Source organism: Dendrobium catenatum, unplaced genomic scaffold (genome assembly GCF_001605985.2).
Source record: "Dendrobium catenatum unplaced genomic scaffold, ASM160598v2 fragScaff_scaffold_1567, whole genome shotgun sequence".
NCBI classification, from domain to species: Eukaryota; Viridiplantae; Streptophyta; class Magnoliopsida; order Asparagales; family Orchidaceae; genus Dendrobium; species Dendrobium catenatum.
Genome location: NW_021320029.1, coordinates 223,032 through 250,131, shown reverse-complemented (window position 1 = coordinate 250,131; position 27,100 = coordinate 223,032). Strand labels below are relative to the sequence as shown.

General features: G+C 31.3%; 1 protein-coding gene across 1 annotated transcript; it reads right to left on the bottom strand.

Moving 5' to 3' along the window:
* Positions 1-21,503: 21,503 nt before the first annotated feature.
* Positions 21,504-23,844, bottom strand: LOC110102914 (WAT1-related protein At5g07050). The gene is made up of 7 exons (XM_028700651.1): positions 23,555-23,844; positions 23,252-23,324; positions 23,063-23,214; positions 22,715-22,982; positions 22,461-22,622; positions 21,866-22,017; positions 21,504-21,770 (listed from the first exon to the last, which is right to left on the bottom strand). Exons 1-7 carry the CDS (start codon positions 23,764-23,766, stop codon positions 21,536-21,538), a joined length of 1,254 nt encoding a protein of 417 aa, XP_028556484.1. The 5' UTR covers positions 23,767-23,844; the 3' UTR covers positions 21,504-21,535.
* Positions 23,845-27,100: the final 3,256 nt, after the last annotated feature.

The window sequence follows — 27,100 nt, the reverse complement described above, 5'->3', positions numbered from 1 at the left end:
ATTCGGCCGTCCCGATAATATAAATTAGGATGTCGCATCAATATTGGAACGGATATTAGGGCAAATTATTAAGTTCGGTACCCGTGTTCATGTGGATATCAATTTAGATGTGTCATGTCATCAAAATATAACAGATTTCAGTATATTTGGGTGACATGATGCGTCTGAATTGGTTGTCTCCGATGACCAGACGTAATAATTCGCCGGATATTAGGGTGTTATCCCTCTAATGTAATTTTTTAAAAAAAGACCAATTAACACAAATTTGTATATTATATGTAAATTTTAAATTTAAGATGTTTTAATTGATAGTTAAAACTTCTGACTAATAAACTAAGAAAAGTTGTGTATCCCTGTACTGTATAAAAAAATGATATCACTCTAATTAATAAGATTTTTAAGTGGTAGTCAAAACTTCTGTCAATGGACTACGTGAATCTTGAGTATATCGCATGAGGTTATCATATCATATATAATATATATACATACATCATATTAGATTTAGACTATTAGCAAACATTCTTGCATAACTCAATCATAGCAATCATTTTAGTACATATTACCATGCAGTCTGATCATGTCAAATCACAATATACGCTTTTTAACTAATTTCTAATCTTATTTTTTCTCTACTCATTTTATTCATAAATTTTTATACACGTATTTAACTGGTGAAAATATAATAAAATTATATCATATTATTAAGAATTATCAAATCTATAATATATCAAAAGTTATACGGTAAAAATTTATAAAATCATGATATAATGTATTTTTTGGTAGATTAAAGAGAGAAATTCATAGAAATGAAAATCATCAAAAATATAAATAAGAAGATAGTTACAATGAATTGAGGAGAGATAAATGCATAGAAATTAAAATCATTGGAAAATATAAGTAAAAAGATAGTTACTTACTACGAATATAATAAAATACATAACAATAACAACAAGCAAATATGACCCAAAGACCATTCTCTCCTTTCTCTTCATCTCCTTTTTCAATTTCTTCCTGGTCAAGCAACCAAGTGAAGGAGGCCGTTCAATGAGGCATGGATATTTATACTAAAAAATATATATTAATATTATTAGTGGCCAAACACAACAATGTTTTACTTCATAATTTTCATGTTTTTCAAATAATTAAACTCATTTCACACTTTAGGGTTATTATATGGGTCGGGAGACTTTCCTTTAAATAATGGGTTTGTAATGTGATTCTAATACAAACAAGATTGGAGTTATATGTGGACAAAATATATAGACATACAGGAATGATGACTCTTATAAGAATCCACCTAACAATGACAATAATATGATATGATTTAATAATTGATACGCCATGTAAAAATTATCTTGATCGGACGCGAATCTCGAGACAAAAAGCTAGTTGGAAACTTCAAAATTTAATTTCGGGAGCATCCGAACTCCGATTTCAGCGGGCTTACAGTCAAACTGAGCGTCTCGGAAATACGAACCCAACGACACCAAGATTGACCCAATCCGAGCCCAAATGAGTCCGAATCAAGGGTTCAAAGCACTGTCGGAAGGTTCAAACCGCAATTTGAGTTACCAAACGGTCTCCGATTTTGACGAGCTTATACAACTAAGAAAAGTTGTGTATCCCTGTACTGTATAAAAAAATGATATCACTCTAATTAATAAGATTTTTAAGTGGTAGTCAAAACTTCTGTCAATGGACTACGTGAATCTTGAGTATATGGCATGAGGTTATCATATCATATATAATATATATACATACATCATATTAGATTTAGACTATTAGCAAACATTCTTGCATAACTCAATCATAGCAATCATTTTAGTACATATTACCATGCAGTCTTATAATGTCAAATCACAATATATGCTTTTTAACTAATTTCTAATCTGATTTTTTCTCTGCTCATTTTATTCATAAATTTTTATGCACATATTTAACAGGTGAAAATATAATAAAATTATATTATATTATTCATAATTATCAAATTTATAATTGATATATCCTCAAAAAAAATATCTTGATCGGGCACGAATCTCGAGGCAAAATCTAGCAGGAAACTTCAAAAATTAAATTCGGGATCACCTGAACTCTGATTTCAGCAAACTTATAGTCAAACTGAGCGTCTCGGAAATACAAACTCAACGACACCAAATTTGACTCAATCCGAGCCAAATGAGTCCAAATCAAGCACCCGAAGCGTTGTTGGAAATTTCAAACCATAATTTAAGTTACCAAACGGTTTCTAAATATGATGTTCTTATAATCGAATCGAGCGGCTCGACGAGACGAATCCAACGAGCCCAAGATCGCCGAATTCAAAAGTCATCAAAACCTTCAAATGCCTGATAAACGGTCCACGATTGAAAGATTCAATATCGACCATTCATCTGAACCACTTCATATTTGTCCCTGATCTCTCATCTATTTACATATCATGTCACTTCAGAAAATCTATAAATAGACCTCTCATTTCTCTTGAGAGGGGACCCAAGCAAGAAGAAGAGAAGAGAATGATATGAGGGAATAACTCCTCCTCGACCACCGTCAGAGTTCTGCCCAACGCCCGAGTGACGTTGGAATTTCGTCGTAAGCCCGAGTGACGCCGGAATTCTGCCCAAGCGACGTCAAAATTTTGCCCGACGCCAAAATAACGCGAGTGACGCCAGAATTCTTCCCAAGTGATGCTGGAATTCTGTCTGACGCCAAAGTAATGCTAAAATTCTGCCCGACGCCCAAGTGACACCGGAACTTTGACTGATTTCCAATTAACGTTGGAATTCTAAGCAATTTTGAATTCAACTCGAATACTCAACTTATTTGTAATTGGATTTCAATCCGGAGGTGAAGCTTTGTAAAATGATCGTCCTAAATTTTAAAGACGAGTCGGCCTCTTATATTTCAAGCAAAGTAGCAAACACTAGTGGAACTCTTTCAACTAGGTGTGGCCCCGTGGTTTTTCCCCTTTCAGGACTTTCCACGTAAAAATCCTGGTGTTAATATTTCTCCTCTGTTTGTGTACTAAATATATGTACAATGCTGAGATGGAAGTTTTTGAACTCTATCGCCGCGTATATTCTAGTCCGCAATAATAATATATCAAAAATTATACAATAAAAGTTTATAAAATCATGATATAATGTATTTTTTATTAGATTTAAGAAAGATAAATTTATAGAAATCAAATTCATCGAAAATAGAAATAAGAATATAGCTACTTACAATGAATTAAGGAGAGATAAATGCATAGAAATTAAAATGATTGAAAATAGAAGTAAGAAGACAGTTACTTACTAGGAATAAAATAAAATACATAACAAGAACAACAAGCAAATATGACCTAAAGACCTTTATCTCTCCTTTCTCTTCTTCTCCTCTTTCAATTTCTTCCTGGTCAAGTAACCAAGTGAGTGAAGCAGTTCGGTGAGGCATGGATATTTATAATAAAATATATATATTAATATTTTTAGTGGCCAAACACCACAATGTTTTAATTCATAAGTTCCATGTTTTTCAAATAAATAAATTCATTTCACATTTTTTAGGCTATTATATGGGTTGGTAGACTTTCCTTTGAATAATAGGTTTGTAATGTGATTCTAATACAAACAAGATTGGAGTTATATGTGAACAAAATATATAAACATATGGGAATGACGATTCTTAAAAGAATCCACCTGACAATTATAATAATATGATATGATTTAATAATATATGATAAGACACAAGAAAATGACATATGATTAGTCAAATTTACTGACTTGTACTATGATGAATATGATATTATATGCATACATGATATAACCCCACATGATTATACATGATATATATAAACATGCATAAGTTATACAATATATGAACATGATAAAAAATGATATTGATACTAATACGAATACATGATACACATGACATTATACTAGTAGAATATAGACAACTCATACAAAAATATAGAGTGTATAATACACAATGCTCAACACTACCAAATGCTACATGATATTAATACATAATATACTTGCTTTAGCATAAGTTGGCATAACATGCATATTAATAGATATATTGATAAACATTAACATGATATGAAATAAAAATGATACTTCATCGATTTATTGATTGATATGATAGTTTTTTTAGCCCTTTTCATGATCCTCTAAGATAGGACTAAATCAATGATCATTGATTCGTCATAATGATGATTGTTTATAATCCATATTGCTCACTAATCATTGATTTTTTTTATTGATATGATCATGTTTACATAATTTGATAAGATACATTATACTAACATTATTTGAATAGTTACATACATATTATTATATTTATCTTGCATTAGCTTTGTTATAAATTTTGGTGATCTATTAGGCTTATGTTTATTACGTGGTTTTTACATTATTTTAGAAAAGTGTAATGAGCTAGTGGACTGAGGCTGATCAAATTATAGAGATAGGTATCACTTCTATTTTTTGTTTATTTTTTGAATTCATGAATGTAATTAAGATAAATTGATTAGAAAGATAAATTCATGACAATTATATATGATTTTTGGGAATGAAATGAGTGGTACATGTTTAAGATGAAATGAATCAAAAGATTTCTTCTGCTATGTTTATTACATGTATATTGATGATTATTAGTGGCTATGGTAGATTATTATAAGATATAAATAAGCAATTCTTTCAAATAAAATCTCAGGGCATGATATTAATTAGTATAGTTATGATGGTAGGATTGAAATTAGAAATAAGGTTGTGTATTTTAGTTTCTCCCTCTTATTTTTATAAATAGGGGGTCTCTTGTAATGCGAAGCATTTAATTTTAGGAATGAAAAATGCTTCATTAGTTATTTTACTATGAGTGTGTGCTTCTTCTCTCAAATAAATGACTATTTAAATGTGTGAGTTTACAAACATCAAAGAATTCTACTTAAAAGACATGATGTTCACAAATACAATGTTTTTAGAGGCCGGCTTTAACTTTCTCCACTTCGTCGCCAATTACTTCAAATCTATCGCATGTTAGATTATTCAAATTAGCTTTCTTTTCTTCTTTACTCTTATAAGAATTACATCTCTAGTATCATTAACTTAATAACAACTTAAATCACCTCGACGCCCCCACCAAGTTCTTATCGTTATGTTTGCATTGAATAATGGTTGTGAATTTATCATCATTTAATTGAGAAGTTTTTAACTACAGTTCTAAGTAATTGTCAATTTGTGCATATATTAAGACGTTCTTGGTGTCACAATCCAATCTGATAAAACCCACATACTGGACAAGTTATATTGTGTTGGCTTGCGAAAAGCGAATCCCAATATCTAAATTTTGAAAAAAAAAAAATATCAAAATCTTCATCCAAAGTTTTAAACTTACAACAATAAGAATAGAGCTGCTAACAGCATCCGAAGTTCTGAAAACAAACTCATTTATAAAAATTCTCTTTTTATTTATCATCAAAATGCATGTACAACTATAGTGCATGACTATAAATAAAGCAATAAAAACTCGTCATTATTGTACCAAAATGAAAAGGAAAAAATACCTCTACAGACTCAGATCAAAATCAGATCATTAAACTACTATATAATAGGTCATTTCCCCTATTAGATCCTGAAAAATAAAAGGTGAAATCACAATGACCTAACAGAGCTCAACAAACAACATTTTGTCAATCTAAGATTTCAAATATTTCTTTTACTAAATATTTTTCAAAGTTATAAATTATAATAAAATAATTCATTATGCCGAGCAAAAAATAATAACATAGAAGTTATCCAAAGATTTAAATAATAATATTGAGAAATTGAATAAACTAAAAATTTACATGAACTTTATATAAAAAAAAAATTAATAGATTTCTTTGGTCTCAAACAATATTCAAATATTTTGACTCCTTATAACTCACAACAGATAGATTTTCCCCTCTTTTAGAAAGAATCAAAGATTTTGTTCCCTTATGACTCATAATTACAGACATAATTCAAAGAGTTCCATATTTCTTGTAGCAGATAGAATCTATTCTAGCCTCTTATATCTCCTAGCATATATTTTTCACATCAAAGTTTGTATAAATTAATCAATATAACAAATAATTCATTACAATATAAAAATTATAACATAAAGGAACTCAGTGTAAAATCTCATGCTTAGCGATAATGGTAAGTAACATAAAATACTACTGAACGAAAATATACTATTTCAGAATTTTACCATCAAGGATCGTGTAGAACACTGTTTCAAAACTTTAATTGTACTAAAATACTATTTTATGGGTTTATAATTATTTTTTGCTCAATTAAAAGAGTGCACATTTCAGAATATATGGAGTATTCACAATATAAATCTCTATAGTATACAAAACGTTACACGATAAAAATTTTACTAATGCAAAATTATTCTCATTTTTTTCGTAACAAAATATAAATTTACTAAAAAATATTAAAAAATCTCTTTATTTTTAAAATTAAGATAGGAAAATTGTCATTAACCTCGATCCGTGTAATTCTCAAAATTGGGCCGACAACAAAAAATAACCTGAAGCAACAAAGCAGCTCAAATCAGACTCTCTCAAACTAAACACTGAAAAAATAAGAACTCGCATAAGCATTTCACCTGTAGTAATAATATTTTGCAACAAATCATCATACCTAAATAACTCCCTTTGTTGCGAAAACTTAAACTTCATCCCTGCGAGAATTTCTTTTGGTGGCGCCTTTTGTTGAATACAATTTATATTGTTTGCTAAATGGGGCTTCAATACTTCTCAATTCTCTAAGTTGGATGAACATTGCAACTCCTTTAACAAGTTCAAAGTCTCTCAAATGGCCTTCAAACAAGTTTTATCTTTCATCAACAAGATATCTTATTTTTGTGCTCATTTTGCTTTAGAATATAATCTTATATTAAAAAAAAGAGTACACATAGTAAAAACCTTCTATTTTTTTTAAAAAATTTTGCTAAGGAAGAAGGATATAAAATTTGAAATGCTTACTTGTAACCTTTTGCCTTTTTTTATATATATAAATGAAAATGAACACTTTCTAAAAAACAAAAAAGGGCAGCCTCAATATTTAATTGTTCTAAAAAACATTGGCTTTAAAAGTTACATCAAAGTTGTTAATTTTCATTATGCTATAAATATTAAAAGAAATAAATTTATTTTTTTATTTATTACTTTGAGTTGGACTAATAATTTTATTCAAATATTTAGTAATGGATTTATTTTTTCTAATTTAATTATAAGTCATATTGATTGGACCATCAAATACAAAAATTAGAAGTAAAATATTAAGGTACAACTCTCCTCGGTTTGTTGGTTTGGAGATTTGGTTAACTAAGAAGTTTTCATGTATGTAATATGAGTGAGTTTGTCTTAATTAATTGATCTGAATGTCCCGGAAAAATATTAGGAATATTAATGTTTTGAAAGATGGAAAAGTCATTAATTGGTAAAATAAATTAAAAATTATATTACATTTATTTTGAAAATAAGTTAATGATATTAAAATTCTTTTTATTAATTTTTGAATTATATTAATCTTATTTATAAAATTATCATTTTAACTTCATTTTGAAAATAAAAAGTATATATATTTGAATGAAAGTTTTTTATTTTTTTTTCCAATTATTTTTTTTAGAACCCCATTTTTGGATAAAATAAATAAATTATGATTAAAAAAATAATAATAATAATAATAAACTGTCCCAGACGAAATCTTACGAATAATAACAAACCGTTGATGTTAGCATGGGCTGAGCTACATTAGGTCTTGGGGACCCGCACCATGTTGGCCCGGCCCAAAAGCTTGTTTCAATATTTTTTCTTAAATCCTAACCAACAGTATCCACCGCAATGCCTCTTGAAAGCAGCTGGAGCCGTAATCGCACTGTCGCAGCAGCTCGCTTGAGGGCCGTAGCATCCGCCAGTTCGCCGGCATTGCCGCCGGTTTGCTGCCGATTGGGACAATTCACTGACGTTCGTCATATTTCGCCGGTCACCTCCGCTCGACACCGTTCGCGTCCGTCCGCAAGCACGCCGCCATTTGTCGCAAACCCTCGATTGCGGTACGCCTTCGACATATTTTCCTTGGAGATATATTAATGCGCTAGTGATTATCGTTTCTCTCCGGACTCTTACCGTTTAGATTCAAGGTTGTGGGTCCAATTCTCTCTCGATCATCTCTTCATCTCCCCTCGTTCTCTTACTTAGTTACCTTACTTTTCTCTCTAATTTAGACACAAAATGTGAAAGATTAGTAGGTAATTACAGAAGATAGGGCTTAATATCTTAGCTTTTGTTTAAAATCCTGTATACATACAGATTAAAAACAAAGTTTCACGTGAGATTTTAAAGTTTTATGTGAAAATTTTGGAAGAAAAAAATTTATATTTGTCTCAATTGCAATGACTCAAAGAAAGTTAGGTTACAGAAGTCTAGTCTTTCACTCAATTTGGAGATGGCGGAATTACAAAGTCGAAAACACTTGGTCGCCCGTGTTAGTAGCATACCGGAGAGTGTTTTTCACAACTAGTGTCTAACTATTATGTGCAACAATATTTCTTTCAGTAGAAATAATTTAATATCTTAGTTTCGTTCGAAGATTCATTACAAACACATATAAAGAATATTTTTACATGAGAAGAGTTTTTACAAGGAAATTTCGAAAAAGGAAAATCATTAGGCCTGATCCAATTTAAATAATGTGTTGTGCAAGCAAGATAACAAAAGTTTTCTTTCAATTTAAAGAAGACAAGATTCAAAATTGCAAACACTAACTTGATCTCATGTGTTTATGCCATTTAGGCATCAAAGGATAATATAAAGTTGTTAGGTGGTGAAGGTTAGATGACTACAATCAAATGATAACGAGTGGGTGATGATGGTTGAGCAATGATGTTGGTCAGATGATGGTGGTTGGTGGCAATAATCATAAATGGTGTATGTTAGGAATGTTGAACTTCGGTCTTCGTTGCAGCTGAAACAAAAACCAAGAAAAGCTACATTGCAAGGTAAGGAAGAAGGAAATGCAGAGCAAGCAATGTTACTGTTCCATTGAGCTTGATGTAATGAGATACAGGGTTTATAAAAGGTAAAAAGACGCTGAAGACAACATCAGCGGCTGAGATTAAATGCAGTGATCCAACGATTGGTAAATGCTGCATAACTGTGCTCTGTATAGTGGAGCGTAGTGGACATGTGAATTGAGCAGAGGTAGTTATAAGACGGCTGGCTTATCAAGGGCTTCAAAGTTTGTTAGATCTCCAATATCTCTCCAATTTTAAGTTAAGGTCATTTTCATTTGGAGAATATGCCTATTTCTAGTTTTCTTGGGTGATCTTTTAATAATTTAAGCCAAAACCCGCAAAACGCTCTATTGGGTAGTTGATGTTGATTCCTTCAGCCATAGATTTATCTTTTCAATATCTAGGTGAATTAGTTTAAAATTGAGTCATATTATGCTCATTGGATTCTTCTCGTTGACTACTTATTTAACTATAAAAATGTAAATTTTAGAAATCGTGTTGTCCTCCGATTAATGTACTGAAGTTTCTTACCATTCCTTTAGTACTTGATTTGAGATCATTTGGATTTAGATTATATCACTTTTAGTGTCTTTGCCTTCATCTTATTAAGACATTCCATTTGACTATAAGGGGTTTTTTGGTTTGTTGATAAGGGGTTGTATAGTAAAATGAAATATAATGTAAAAATGGAAATGTATTTAAAATATTTGAGTTATTTTGATGATTGTAACATAAATACAAGTAATTACTTTTTTTTTTTGCTTGAAGTAAAGTGAATGCATTGTAAAACTCAACTATAATGGTAGCAGGTGACTAGCGGTGTGGTAGAAGGCAATGAGTGATAGCTGGGGACAGTTGGCGGTGAAAGGCTGTCGATGGTGGCAGCACCAAGTGCAATATAGTTATAGCAAGGGGGGGGGGGGGGGTGACCAACAGAAGTTAAGCTTGCCGGTGTATTTTGGAAATTGGCCAACAATTATCATGTTTATGATACATAAAAAATAAATTACGGAGTGAAAAAAGAATTCACTGAAACATTACTATACATTCTTTTTTCATTAAAATGAATACCAAAATTTTCAAATCACTTGTGCAAATGACTTCTCGACCCTTTGTAAGGATGATTTTAATAATTCTTGCCTTTGATTTACACCTTTGGTAATGTCTAGCCTCCATCACACTAATGAATCTTCTACATCAGTCCACTAGAGACAAGAAACCTCCTATTATTCATTTTGTTTAATATCTTTGATAGTTTTTTTCCACATGTACATTACCCTAGGCCTAAGTTCCTGAGCTTCCTCCACCATTAATGTCACACCACGCCATCAGGCCTGGAAGAAAATCACAAGAACTTAATGGAAGGATGCGAGCAAAACAAAATTTATAAAATGATTTCAAATAAGTAGAAATACATTTCTTTAATAATTTATGTCAACCAATAAAATCATCAGTGTATCTAACCCAAGCAACTACACAAATATCCTTCAAAATCTAAATGAAATCCAACTATAATCTTAAGTTGATTACATAACTTTAACCTTTAATACCTTTTAAAGATGAACCTACAGCGTGAACCTAAAAGATCCTCTAGAAGTTGTACAACTATGAATCTGAAATCATAAGGTAAAATGAGCGAGTTTGTAAGAAACAAATTCATTGGTGAAACCTCACTGAGTAAAAGATAAACGACAAAGCATGGGCATAAACATGAGCAAAGAGGGGGATATATGTGAAAAAATAAACACTGGATTCACACGGAATCTTACATTTTTATTTTATATAGATATATATTGTACGAACTCAATTACTATTAGTATATAAAAAATGAAATGAAATGTCGTAATGTTAAAATTTTTTGGAGAAGTAAAAAGAATTTATGAATTCTTAGCTTGACTAAATACTGACTATGACCAAGAACGCATTCAAATACTTGGGAAAGAGTGTTGTTGCACACAAATTATAGACAAGAGTGTCATTTAACACACATTATTTATATCGAACTAGTTCTAAATGGGTAAACTACATGCACAGACATGTGTAAAATAATCAGCACAACCATCCAGATATTTTTACGTCCAAATTTTTCTCAAGATAGAAAACAGAGCTATTAAAAGTGAATCAAGATGACTCCATATGAAATGTGATGTCAACGCTTCTTTTGATGGTTTCCTCTGTGATTTTAGTGGAAACTCAAATAATTTTATACTGTTGAGGTTCCTCTAAAAGCTCCACCTACAAACATAAACCTGACATCAAGTTACAACAATTCACCAATTCTAACTTAAGGTAATTCTGCTTTATTTGAAAAAAAAGTGAAGATACATACATATCAATTTTGTAAGGCTTTGTCTGGACGTTGATCATTTGAGCAGATTGAAATAGAAATGGATGTCGATTCTTATCAATCCACAAATCATTTGAATAATCCTTTCATTTCTCTTATTATCCTTCAAATTAAACGAACCTTAATTTAAGTAATGCTCTTTTACCTAAGCACGGGCACTCTAAGAAAGGAGATCTAACATGTTGCCACGATCTGTAGTTAGATTTGATGCATGCCATGAAGGCGAGCTGAATATTTAGACAATCAAAAGAAAAGGGAAGAAAAGGATGGTATTGAAACAATTATGAATTTGGTTGAGTTTCCATGACTTAACCAAACAACCCCCAGTTCAATTATTTCAACTACATTGAATGATCTCTCGAATTGGTCAAGACTTTCTAGTTTATGGCCGCTTCTCTATGATACCAGTTGTTGTTTCATTGAATTTGCTTCATTAATAGGCTCGCGATTCGACTTTGATCGTTATGAGTTGATGCCAAGATCGCCCAAGGCAAGCATACCTCATTTTAATAGCCGGAACAATAACAATGAAAATGGCAACTCCAAAACCAAGAGCAACTTCCTAATTGCAAGGATAGTTCGGCAATCAATGTTTAGAAGGAAAGAAATTGTAGGACTAGGAACCGCAATCACACAATAGATTTATGAGCAATAAGGAAAATAGAGGCGGGAACTTAATTATTGCACAATGTCATTCATGATATTTTAACGCCGTATATTTATGATGTGTTAATAGATATTTCTTAAGGCATTTAAATAGAAGTGTCTTAATATGATTGTAGTTAAAGTAATTCTTTTTGTAGTGTATAGATTAATGAATACACATTATAATTTACTAAATGACATTTATTTATTGATAAATATTAAGCTTCTATAAGATTCTGAACTTACATTTTAAAAACTGAAAATTTAATGTAATTAATTGTTTAATTAATATTAATTTACATTTACTACTTAATAACCATTAAACTTCTCTAAGTTACATTTTCAATATTAAAATTTTAAAGTTATTAATTATTACATTATTATTTAGATTTTTGTGTTTAAAATCTAATTAAATTGAAATGAATAAATTTGAATGGATGAGATTTAAAGTAATAAGAATTATATAAATAGTCATAATTTTGTTTGGGGAGAAACTCAAGCCATTTTTATAATAGTAGTATATATATTTATTTAGTGTATTGTTAGTTAAGGTTTTATATATTTATAGAAATTTATTGGATATTTTTTTTATTTTTATTGAAATATTTTTAATGATTTTTTTTTTAAATTTTTTTTAATGATTTTTTATTGCATAGGTCATTTGCTTATTAATATTCTTTAAATTTAACATATTTTAGCTTAGGTTTCAAAGAGGTATGTGCATGCATAGCTACATTTCAATAATGAATAGTCCTAAACATAATAATTTAAAAAAAAAAACTAATATAACTTCAGGAGCCCTATAATGTCTCGTTGATACAATATAATTGTGATGCTGGCTATTGTAAGATTTAAAATATAAAGATTGGAGATTTTACCATTTTGAACTAGAGATCATGATCAAATGAATTTTCTTGGGATTTGAGAAGGTTTCTTCGTCTATCAATTCCTCCTGAGTTAAAATCTCTAGTCTCTGTGAAATTAACATGCATTTTTATTGACTTTTTGTTATCCACCATGGGCTTAAGGTCTTCCATGAAACATTCGGTAGTTTTCTTTGGTAGCTCCATTTTCTTGCATTTTTATCCTTCATTTTTGGAAGAATTAGTAATAATTAGTCCTCCGCCTTAATTTTTTATGGTTATCATAGTTGACTCTTTAGTAATGTGTGTTTCTAACATTATGACTCTTTCTTCTTCAACTCATGAAAGAGAGAAGGCTTCATTAAGAGAGTTCATGATCTCCAAGCCTAAGAGTTGGATGTCGGACCTGATCAAATTCGTCTGATGGGGTAGAGAAATTGATTGAAAAATGGGGTAGACCTAGACACCAGATACCTAACTGATAATAAAATGATTGAAATAATTCAAGAAATTGATTGAGGAATTGAAATAACATAATTAATTTCTATAAATTACATCAATTTTTAATCAAAATAAAGAACAAGTCAATATCAAATTGTATAAATAAATGTAACAAGTAATGAAATTATCAAAGTAAAAGAAAATCAAGTCTCACACATCAATTAGGAGACAACTTCCCCTGAAGTTAGTTAGCCACACTTGTGCCGCATTCGAATTAATCACAATTTCAACTTGCATTCACAATATTAAAATTGTAAGAAAAATTTCCTTCAAGGAAAATGTTATCAAATTACACACCTCAAAACAACTATTCATACTCTTCGTAACATAAGTTGTTAGGTAAGATTGACGGAGTATGATTTCAATCAAAGTTTAAATTTAAAAAAAGAATTTAGCCTCAATTTGAACCTCTTGAAATCCTTATCGATAATTGAATACATCTTAAACCCAAAAGAAACATAAATTTTAAATCACAAAATCATATTATTATTTGCTCTAACATTTCAAACAACAACAACAACGAGCCTTTATCCCACTATGTGGGGTTGGCTACATGAATCCTTTTTTGCCATTGTGTCTTGTTAAGAGTCAAATTATCATCTAAATCTAATAAATAAATGTCATTTCTAATATTTTCGAACCAAATTTTGTTTTGTCTTGTAGAACTTTGGCTTAGAACATTCTTAAAGCGCTCTTTGTTGGTTCTTGTCAAGAAAAATAACTTCCTCAAAGTAGTGGGGAAACCTATTTACACTTCGTAGAAAATGCTGAAGAGACAAATTATCACGATTCATAGCAAAGAAACAAGAAAAATGTTAACTACAATTTCCCTGCATTTCCCACTTTTAATTTTCCTTTGTCTGCAAACAAATCTGCCATAGGAAATGGTTCATAAGGCATGAAATTTATAAATCCGCTGCATGAACTGAATATAATTAATCAACTTTGTAACATAAGATCAATTAACAACAACTATACATGTACTTCCTCACTTTTTAAGCATTAGTCATAAAGAAGCATCCACCAAAAGATTTAACAACACTTTCACGACCAAAGAAATCACATCACTAAACAAACTAAAACAACTGCATAAAGTAATTTCACAGTGAGTAGCGGAAGTGCTAACATGTAGCCGGGTTTGCAAACAAAAATGTAAGAGCAACATACAGTATGTCCTCACAAAAAAGAATAGCTGCTATCTTAAGCTGTCCATCAGGATATTTGGAGAAGAACTTGTACTCCTCGAATATATTAAAAACCATGCACTCATAGATCTTCTGCTCTAACATTTTAATTAAAATGATTTTTTTTATTAGCATATATCATTAAAAAGGTTGGAGTAGCTCCAGACTCCAGTAGAAGATAAGATTAGAGGGAGTCGCCTTAGATGATTTGTTCACATAAAACGGCGACCTTCTGATGATCCGGTTAGGAAAGTATAGGTATTAGATTTGATTTATGTTAAGAAATGTAGAGGCATACCTAATAAGACTTGATTAGAAAATATTAGAAATGATCTTTCTTTATTATATTTAAATGAGAATATGACTTTTATAGAACACAATGGAGAAAAAAGATTCATATAGCCGACCTCACATAGTGGGATAAAGGCTTGATGTTGTTGTATATATCATTGCAAAAATTAAAGATGAGGAGAGTAAAGGACCTCACTGGTCACGGTAAACAGCAAAAACATCATTTGCTTCAAATTCTAGCTTCCTCATCTCAGCGGATGGGAGAGATCCATCTTCTAAAGGTGGATAATACTTGTCGGACCACCACGATCTGCATATTAAAAAGCAGAAAACCAACATTTTCATATATAGCTCTTCTGGAATCACAAAACTTAAATAAAGGGAAATGTTTCCCATAGCAATGTGTGAGTTTTTGAATTCAAAGTACCTATATGAATCTGCATCTCTATTATATTCACAAAGTATGAACTCATTTTCATCCTCTGCATTCACAAAGACCTAAAATTGATTGAAATATTAGTTCATACCTTTCAATTAGCATGAACGTAAAAAGGGCACCTTTTTCTTGATGTGTATAGTTATAATCTTAGATTGTAAACTAGACTGTTAGATATAAATGCAAGTCTAAGCATCAAACCTACAATTCTAAGTTTAAACAAAACTTATTCAGGCAATCTGCACAATTCTTTCAAAGAATAAGCATTAGTGCTCAAATTAAAATGGAAAAAGTATAAATAAACGGATCTTATCAAATACGCCAAATTTCATAAAAGTATAACTACTTTCTAGAGAAATGTGCCATTACGACATATTGATACGAAATTATAATAAGTTAGGCAGGTTAGTAATTGCGTAATTGCAATAGGTAGTATGAGTTGCACTTGGCTTAATATGTAGTCGCAAATCTTTAAATACTCCTGTTTTGGAGTATTAGGGCATCCAGATGAGATGAAATAATAACCTTTGATCTGTGAATTATCCTCTTTCCCCCTTCCAACCTTGGATTTTCTATCAATTTCTTTGTGAATTTCTTGATTTATTTCAATCAATTTCTTGAATAATTTTGCTTGATTTAGAGAATTTTAGTAAGATTTGGATAATCGTTTTATTACTAAAAAACAATCGCATTGAGCCGTTCGTGAACATATATAAAACTCGTTCACAAACAAACAAGATGTTTCTTATAAACAAGTTTGTTCATGAACACTCTAATAATAATAATAAAAAAAAACTACAAACATGAATAAATACATCTTGTTTATGAACAAATTCAATATAATGAAATAATATAACATAAAAATATAATTATTTTTTATATAATAAGACTAATTTATTATAATAAAACTAAAAATTATGTGAAAATATACAAAATAAAGATTCAATCAAGCTTCTTATCGAGGTTTAATTGATATTGTTTATGAACATAAACGAGCCGAACACAGTTGTTCATGTTTTTTTTTTTTAATTTAACTGTCGAGTATTTAAAAAATCGTTCAAACTTGTTTGATTACTTAAACAAACGATCATAATTGAGTTGTAATCGAGCCGAGCCACGAATAATTTATCGAACGCTCAATTCATTTGCAACCCTAGCAGAAATGCTACATCATGAAATAATAAGAGAATATGTTAGTTTAAGGAGCTATCCACTTTTCCTAATTACATAAATAGCAATGATTTATTTTCAATTTCAGCCTAGGGAGCTTATATCTACTCCAAAGATACTATTTATGATCACTAGTGCTTTTGTTCTACTATGGTGACACTAACATAATTTGAAAGCATGCAACAAATAGGTCGGGTGGTTTCCTTCTATCCGCAGACAAGGAGGTGCCTAAAGAATGAGAAGAAGAATGCAATATTATTTTCGGTGGCTTTTGATCTTTTATGTGATGCTATTCTCAGACTTTGCGAAGAACTTATGTGTATCTATACATCATACTTCACATGTCTGACCTATTTATTAATGGATCAGATCCTCTCCCCCTCCCTCCGATCTCTCTTGTGGACAAAAGCTTACTTGAACCAAATCATTCAAATTCTATTATTCTTTTCGGTCGCATTTGATCTTTTGTTACATTCATTTTAGAATTCATCATACTTGCTCCTGGGTTGATACTTTCGTAGCAAAACATTAAACTTACTCTATTCCAGATGTATCCACTACCTAAAAGCTCACATTTATAATTATTTTGCAAGAAAATTATTAGTTTTCCTTCCATTCTTCACCATATGGCAATAATTGAAATCTTCCGATAGCTTCAACAAGTGGCTGATGACAATTTGTAGATGACAACAATGAAAACATTGAAGCAATCATATTAATATCCAGCTCTACATCACTAATAAAGATGATATGAATGCGCCTTTCATTACCACTTTTGAAAAAAAATCTAAGCAGAACAGTAAGCAAGCAACTTTTAGTTGAGTATTGTGTGTACTCCACTGCCATGCACCAATTTGTATTCTGACCTGCCAACTTCTTCTTCATAAAGATCAAAATAAGAATTGGGAAGCAAAGCAACAACAGAAGGTTTCATCACATTCTTATCCATTTTTGTAGCCCAAAATGGAATTTCTTACTGTCATGTCTTTGTTATCTGGTTTTGTAATGATTTTTTTCTGCTAAAGATTTCTGCAATCATGTAATGGTTTCACTTTGATATTTGGATAAGGTGATGCTGAAATTTTAATTGGAGTATTTGAGTAAAATCATTATTTTACTCAGTTCAGTTCTCCCAATCAAATAAAAAATAAAATAATTGTGTACTCATTTATTCTAAATCAAGCAATCAATAAAACTTCAATTCAATTTCTTTATCATTTTCTTTTGCATTTCTTCTCTGCCAATTTCTCTTACCAGATACAGCCATAGAGATTTGATAAAGAAAAAGTTTTGCCCTCAAAACTTAAACATCATTAGTATTATATCTCTTTTGATGCTGCTTTGTCATTATTTCACTTCCTAGAAGTTACTTGCACCTAAAAGTGTAGGTGCTAAAATCAAGGGCGGAACCGGCCTTAATTCTCCGGGGGCAACTGGCAAATTTATAAAAAATAAATAAAAATATATATAAGGGTGCAAAAATAATAATTGGTTTTCATAGATGTTTGTTAGTATTAGAAAAGTTCAAAGTAATTGGATGAAAATAGCGGGAGGCCAAGAGGGTTTCCGATTTTTTAATAAGAAAATTGTGTGAAAAAAAAAAAAGTCTGCTCAGGTCAAAAAATAAAATTCAAAGGGGGGAAATTATAGATGACCCTTACATTACTAAGAGTTTTATTTTTTTTTATGGGGGGGGGGGATAATCGGATGAAAATAGCGGGAGGCCAAGAGGGTTTTTGGATCCGAACCTGACCTGATTCGTGTCTGGGTCAACCCGACCCGACACGAATGACCCAAAGTTGACATAAAATTGCTATTTTTCGGGTCAAAAATCGGGTCAATCTTCAATTTTCGGGTCAAAATCGGGTAAAAAACAGGTCAATCTCGGGTTTCCGAGTCAAATAGGAGTTTTCGTGTCATTTTCGGGTTACTGGTTCAACTCAAACCCGACCCGATTTTTAAAATGGGTTGATTTGTTGAAATCGAACCCGACCTTTTTCGGGTCCGGGTTGACCCTAACCCGGATTTTTCCGGGTCGGGTCAAAAATTGACACCCCTATTACACAGTTCCGCCCTGGGCTGAATGTAACTGAATGAGAAGTTCACACTTGCAATAAAATAGTGGAAGTGGAGTTCCTGAGAAAAGGATTTGTGCAAACATTCTCCAAGCCAAAAACAACAAACTCTTGTGCAATGTAACTGAAAGTGAGTCAGATTATTCAAGCTTTTATAATTGTATTGAAAAACAGGGGTGACATAATAAAGATAAATATAATATTTTAATATTATTATTAAAATTAATTATTTTCTTAAAATATTTCATGATTTATATCAAATATACGGAACCCATATTCATAGTAGTCTACTTTCTAGGTAAAGAAAATATTATAATAAATTTTCAAAATAGGTAAAGTAATTAGTTTGGTCTACCTTACTAACATGCAAGGTGGTTTATTCTCGTGGTTAATATAAAGTAATTAATTATATAAAATTTTATTTTTTGATGAAAATTTTGGTTTACACTAATAATTATGCTTCTAAAGCATGATTAATTTACACATATTCACATATATCTATATTTTCAACACAATAATTTAGCAAAACAGTTATATTGATGCTATAAGGTTAGCTTATAAATAAGAGAATGAGAAGATATTTCATATTTGTGGAGTATAATTCTTCGACTTCGTCTAAGTCTTCTGACCCGAATCTTGCTCCAAGATTCATTAGTCGAGAACACCTTACAGTCTTTGCAATCCGTCGTTTCGCCATCCGATTGTCCAATACACCGGTGTCGCAAAATTGTTCAACACGTTCAATTTTTTCTTTTCTCATTTTGAATTTTCAGCATTAATTATGATGTCTTATCCAACTATTTTTATTCTTATATTATTTCTGATTGTTTTGCATATCATCTTTCGTTAATTGGGATGCCCTAATTCCGAAAGCAATACAATTTATGGATTCCCAATTAAATCGAATAACGATAAAAACATCGTAATAAAGCGCTCAAAACATGTTAGAACTGTCTTAGGCTTCATTTTGGACGCTTTTTTATTGATTTCTTAAAAACGAGTGTTTAGTATAAAAATTAAAAAAACTTTAACTAAAACTTTATGTTTAAGAACAACATTTAGAATTGTCACAAACAAAACCTTAATCTTTGCAGCTTTGAGTATCAATGATAAGGCAAATTTATTCATCGGTCACCGGATCAGCGATAGTCTGGATATTAAATAAAATATATTTAATTAAGCACATCAAAGTGCAGTAAAAGCGCTAGGTTAAAGCGCATGTCAATAAGCGCAGGTAAAGCGCCCCGGTCAAGCGCAAGTCAAAAGCGCATGTATCGTGGCAAATTTTTATTGAATTCCGAACCTATTCTCCGCGTCCGGTGACCGAATGCAATAATTAAATAATTTTTAAATATAACATAATGGTTGAGTCTTATAATTTGCTAAATATATATATATATATGAAATTTGCATTATATATATTTGAAATTGCCTATTGAACATACATAATTAAAACATCTATATATTTATTCCAAAATATTCCCCATGCCTTCACGATAATATATTATATAGCAGTGAAATTGGGAGCGGCTCGTCTTACACCTGCAAGCTCGTCTTTGGAGATGGACGGTCTAGTGTTCTGGCAATCATCGGATTTTATATGCTAATTGTGATGGGATGCTGCCAGATAACCGCCGAATCGATTTTAGGGGATGAGCAAGAGTTGGCTGATCTCACGAATCGGCTTGTGATGGCGATTAGGCCGTCTAATTGGGACGCGCGGATCATAAGCGAAACGACGGCAGAGTATCTTTGGCGCTGCGAGCGGACAAGGCGGATTACGCTGATGCCGAGATTAGATTGGCAATGACGACGTACGACGTTAAGTTGTCACTTTTATTAAAAAATTTCTTGGTTTATGGGGCATCTCCAACCGAAAAATCTCATTTTCACTCAAAATATAGTTGAAATTCAAAATGTCATTATTCATCTCCAATCAACGCCATTTTTGCCCCCTAACCGTTACCTCTCTTTCTCGCATTTCTTCTCGCAAGTTCTAGAGACCCAAAAAATGGCCAGATGACCAGTGCGACGCCAATCAAATCGGAGAAAAGTTGAGTTCAGTGACGTTTGAGGGCCTCCATTCGTTGTTGTCGAACAGTGGTTAGAATTGTCTTAGGCAACTCAACTGGTCTCTTCTTGGGAGCTTTGCTACTAATTAGGTTCTTGAGTTCTTAATTTATGTATTTGAGTTGAAAGTTTTTTATATTATCTAAAATATCTAAAAAAAAACTATTGGGTTTAGACGAGCTTTATGAGCTAATAAGACAAATTTGAACCTCTAATAATAATAATTAGTTTATGAGTGGCTCACTTAAAATTTATTAATATAAAATATATTAATATTCAGGAGCTTGTATACAAAATTGTAAAAAAATATTTAAAAATAATATTGCATTTCTTTATTATAATAATTATTTGAATTATAAATATTTTATTTCTTTAATAATAAATGAGTCAATTGGTGAGCTAATTTGAACTCATAAAATTAAGCTCGAGCTAAGCTCGAGCTCGATTAATTAATCAGACTCAAGTTCAAATCAGTGGTGACTCAAGATAAACTCAACTCATTTATCTCCTATTTAAGCTCATTATTTTTTCATATATTATTCAAGCTCATTATTTGTTCATATATTATGATGTTTTATATATTTCACTTTTACAATAAAAAAACAATAGAATTAAATCATAAAATATTAAATTTCAATATAATTAAATCAAAATAAACTATGGCACTCAATTTAATTTCAGTCTTAATTGATTCGTCTGAATTTCTAATTCTTGAATTGCAATGGTAAATAAAAAATTATAAATATAACCCTATTAAGAGAAGGATTATTAAATTCTCCATTATATTATCAAGCCAACAACTTAAAAATTTCTTGGCACTTCCAAAAAAAAAAAAAAACATAAAAGATAATATAAAAACCCCAAAATACCCCCTTCCAATTCTCCTTCTCCATCCTCGTCCGCTCTCTTTCCCTCAAATTTCAGCGCAGCTTCTAAGCTCCATTCACACTTTCTGCAACTGCAACAGCCACAGAATCCACAGAGGAAGAAGAAATCTTCTTCTTCTTCATTATCTCAACTTCATCTCCTTCCATCACTTGCTTGGCCTCAACCGTCATCGCCATAGGAAGAGCCATTGCTTCTTTCTCCTTCTTCTCCTTGCTTTCCTTGTACTTACCCCACAGAACTGAGTACAGTCCTCCCACTATCAGAACTGCTCCAATAACTCTGAAACAATGTGATCAATATATATAGTTTTAGTCTTCGGACGAAGAAGGTGAAGAGATATATTAAACAGTTCGATCAGTTTGATATTTGCTTACCCTCCCAAATAGATCTTCTCTGCGAGGATGAAGGAGCCCATTACAGCCACTACTATCATCATCAAAGGACTGAAAGCAGAAGCAAAAACAGGTCCTTTCTTCTCTATAACCCGTCCTTGAACATAATAAGCAATGCTTGATGTAACAATTCCCTGTATATCAGTTCTTCTGATAATTAGTAACGATGAAATTAGCATAATATGAAGCTGTACAACAATTAGCTCGATGAGCTGAAAAATGTTTTGGCACCCCTAAACTACTTAGAGCATCTCCAACCGAAAATCTCATTTTCACTCCAAAATGTCGTGATTCATCTCCAATCGAACTCCATTTTGCCCCCTTTTGTGAAGGTAACGGTCGTTTTCTTCTTTCGCGCATTTCTTCTCAAGTTCGGTAGATACAGAAAAATAGCGAAGATGAAAAATGCAACGCTAATATTGGCGTCCCACTGTTCACCCGTAACAAAATAGCGGAAGTCGTTAGCGAAGCCATACAAGCGTTTGGAGTTCGGTTGGAGATGACCTTGTCATTTCTTCATCCATTGAAGAGAGAAAAAAGCGAGAAATAAGAAGCCATGAAAGAAGATGGAGCTCACAGCATAGGCGGCCGCAAGCAGATTCATGTCCCAGCCAATCCTCCAAGCTGAACTATTGTTCTTCTCCATGACCAAGGTGACAACAATAGCTTGCAGAGTTCCCATGAAACAGACCAATGTGGTCAGAGAAAGCTGAGCAGTATAGTTCTTCAATGTTGCAGCCTTATGAAATCACAAAGTTTCTACATATCAGCACATGAAAATGAAAATTTTGATAGCTAGCTTTATCTGATATAAATGTTTCTTAGATTTACCTGAAGAACAAAGAGAGAAGCCCAAGCAAGGGTGGCTATGATGAGGCAGATACAACCCTTGACCCACTCCTTGTCAGTGGCATCAGCAACCGCAGTCGCGGCCGCCGCCGCCGCCGGTGCATCTGCACTAGCATGCACATGTTTCGTCCAAAATAGCTCGACGATCGGACCTTTATATAGTGTCATCAGCATCGCACCTGCCACCGTCACTAGAGTCCCAACTAATTTTGCCTGGTATATCACCTTCTTCAGATCAACTTTCTCCATTCTATTCAAAATTTTAAAATTTTTATCTCAAAATAGATGAATATTATATCTTATAAGATATATTAATAAAAATTTCATTACCTGAATATGACAGCCATTATAAATGTCATGGCAGGAAGCATATTGCTCATGGCACAAGAGAAGGTAGGGGATGTGAATTTCAACCCAGCATAGTAGAAATTCTGGTCTATCACAGGCCTTAACAATAATAACAACATGAGAAAATTAGTATGCTAGAAATCTTCATGATATTATTGATAAATTTATCACAAATACAAACCCTAGCAAGCCAAGAACAAATATTTGCATGAAAATGGTGAATGTGATCTTTGGCCGAACTTTCCTGCAATCACAACACATCAAGAAGATTAATTCATCGTATATTACACTCATCTTAAAGTAAATCCAGTAACTGTGAGATCTGTCATGATCAAAATTTGATCAATAGACGAGTTATAAATGTAACGTTCCATAATCAAATTTGAAAAAATTGTTTATTTTATCTTCTTAATTAATCAGCCAGATGTTCTTTGTGTGAGTGAAAACACAGGCTATTACGATAAATATGTATACCTCTCGAGGATTAATGCGAAGGGAGCGATGGATAGAGCAGCAAAAGCATGACGGTAAACGACTAATACGTAGTGACTCATGCCATGATTGAGCGAGAGCTTGGTGATGATATTCATGCCGGCGTAGCCGAATTGCAAGGAGATCATAGCTGCATAAGGTTTGGAGCTCTGAAATATTTTGTTGCATCTTCCATCACTCAATTGGCAAGCCATATATCTCTCTCACAAGGCTTAGAACTTGAGAGAATTTCAGAGGGGATGGGAGAGGCTGAAGAGAAGAAGAGCTATCAATGGTTGTATTGTGTTGCTCTCTTCTAAGTAAAAGTTGGTGGCTCTCAAGAGAAATTTATATGCTGTTTTGGAAGGGTATTTTGGTAATTTCAAGGTGGAAGGGTGTTTATTTACCTTTTTTTATATTTATCCAAATCGAAATTTTGTTGGGGTGTGGGGCCCGGAAAGATATGGGGTCCACGTGGAGGCAGCTTTGAGTGCGCCGGAGTGGCGGGGCCCGGGGCGGAGATGGTGCGCGCTGATGCATGGAGGATTGTGGTTCTCACGCGCCGGTAGTATTCGCTCGTGCAAGACGCCGGAGGATCGCCGGAGCCCGGCGAAGCTCCGGCATTGTGATTTTGCCATGGAGGAGCGGGAAAGCCAATAGGAAGCAGATAACTCAGCATTAAAAAAAAAAAATCATCCAAAAAGAGGCTTTAAAAATGCTTAGAAATAGAAAATTTTAGAAGTCATCAAAATTATTCTATTTATAAAATTATCTTCTATAAAAAAAATTCTTTTTTCTTTGATACAATAAAATTGTTGGATTTTGGGGGAAGTAAAAATTAGGAAAAATGATCAAAATAATCTCTTGGTTTGACTTTTATAAAGAATTAAAATGACTTCCGACTATATTAAAAGACTATTTTGATATCTTAATTCTTTAAAAATGAATCAAAATAATATTAAGGTGGAATTATTTTTTTAGTGATCGAAATAGTTATTTAATATAGATGGATACTATTTTAATCTTTCATAAAGAGCTAAATGACCATTTTAATATTTTTTTTAAATATTGATATTTATATAAAGAATATAGGATAATAATGATTTTGTAAATAACAAATTGGGTATGCATGAAATTACCCTCATTTATGATTAATTGTTTGATTTTAACATTATTTGAATCTTGCTATAAGGAAAATTTATTCAAGATTAATGAGATTTTAGTTAATTTATAAGTAGATGTGAAAATATTTAGAACAAAAAACATAAAAAGCCAGTGAGTTTGGAAGATTTGAAAATATTAAGAAGTAATACATCTCTAAAAATTTAATTTATCAGCTTGAATCTCAAGAAAATACTAGAATTGAAAATTTTTTGAATTAAACTCAGGATTAACCAAAATATCATTTCACCAAATTTATAATCAAATCGAATGTCTCACAGAGACGAACTCATTGACACCAAATGATCTGATCAAATGAACCAAAGTCAAGCATTTGAATTTTGAAGCATATATACATAAAAAACTCTTAACATTAATTTAATGGCCAAAATATTTTCAAAGTTTGTGTCGTTTGAAAATAAGAATATCTAATAAGATATGAAATGATCACACAAACAAGATCTATCATGCAAAAAATTTTAGCTGAAAAATAAATTAAAATATGCCAAAAAAATATTATCAATAGAGGTTGTGCCTGAAAAATACATTTAGGCTTCATTTGGGACGGCTTTCTAACTGCTTCTTAGAATGGCTTCTTAGTATAAAAGTTTAAATTTTTATACTATGAAACTGCTTTAAGAAGCAGTAAGAAAGTCATCCCAAACGAAGCCTTATACTTCATTTGATACAACTTTGTTACCGCTTAGAGGTTTTTGAGTAAAAAATTTCTACTTCAAAAAATTTTTGTATTAAAATTTTATTTTAGACAAAAATAAGAAGGCTGTCCCAAATGAAATCTTAATAGGTTTAACTTCTCAATTCTCATGTGTCGATATAAATGAATAAAACATAAAAATTCTAGAAGTTGACTTCACATATTTGATATATATAAGGCTAATAATAATTTTTTTAATATTTCAAAAAATCATACTCATACTTACCTTACAAAAAATTGACCCTGAAGATTTAAAGTCAAAATTTTCTTCTTTTTTTTCTTCCTTATCCTTCTTTTATTTTACTTTCATGAGAAAAACAAATTATTATATGAAACTTTTCTTTTAGGGAATATTAAACTTTACTCCATATATGTTATTTTTGATAGATCATTCCACATGTCATGCATATAATATCTTCATAGTTTACTTATAAACGCATATTCTATATATCTTTTCATTCTATCAACATATTAAGAGATATCAGCATCTAATTCCATGGCAAGAGTCTTCTTTCAAATGATGGGGCACATCCTTAATTTTATAATTTATTTTTAGATAAATATCAAAAGTAAGAATATTTTTTGTATATTTCGATAAATAGGTCTTCACTCGGTCTAATTTGATGAGTAAATAAATCAAATTTAAGTTATTTCTAACTCAATTCATCAATTTATGAGTCGATTCGTTTAAAAAATAGTAACATAAAATATATTCCAAAATATTAAATTTTAAGTACAAATTTATTAACTAAAATATTTATAAGTTACATATATCCCTTATTTCAATTATTTTCTTATTATTTCTTACATAATTTTTTTTTTACATTTATTATAACAATTGCATGAATAAAACCCATCCTTTTTTATAATACTCTCTAACAAATATTTTTCTGTCTACCTTATATTTCTTAACATAGATTAGATCTAATACATCTACTCTCCTAATCAGGTCATCGAAGGTCAACGTTTTATATGATCAAGTAATATAAGGTGATTCTCTCTAATCTTATTTGTCACTGGAGCTACTCTAATGATCAAACCAAATAATTTATTTTAAATTATTTTAACTTAATAATCTCATAATGTCGGTAGGTTCAAGAGAACCATGGCCGGTTTAGCGGTTTGCCAGTTGAACCGACGATTTTGGTTGGTTTGATGCAGAAACGGTTTTAATGATGAATTAGATCGACTATAAGACTGGTCCGGTCATTAAAACCTTGATTATATATATATATATGATTGGTTGTATGAGGTTTTTTTTTTTAATTTTTTTAATGAAAATAAATGGTACAAGGCATACTGCTCCTAAAAAAATAAAATTAAAAAAACAATAAAAATCAACTACGACAGCATGAGATGTGGGTATTGACTCACCCCATTCGGTTAACTATCACTAATGTCCCCACATACCTTGTAAATTACAAGCCATTGGTTGATCTATTATGCGATATAGATACTAAATTTTTATTATAAAATGAATTAAGTAAAAGAAAGAGAAGAAGATAGAGAAAACTTGTCTCTTGATTAATCTATGAGAGATTTAGGCTTTGTTTGGGACGTCTTTCTTACTATTTTTTTAAATAACTTTTTAGTACAAAAAAATTGTACTAGAAAGCTTGTTTAAGAAGCTGTAAGAAATCTGTCCCAAACAAAACCTTAGTTTTTAGGATTTT

Coding starts and splice junctions, on each gene's coding strand:
- LOC110102914 (XM_028700651.1), bottom strand. CDS start 23,766: ATGGCTTGCCAATTGAGTGATGGAAGATGCAACAAAATATTTCAGAGC. Junction 22,983..23,062: donor ATAATGGCTGTCATATTCAG/GTAATGAAATTT, acceptor AATTTTGAATAG/AATGGAGAAAGTTGATCTGA. Junction 22,623..22,714: donor CTTCTCTCTTTGTTCTTCAG/GTAAATCTAAGA, acceptor TGATTTCATAAG/GCTGCAACATTGAAGAACTA.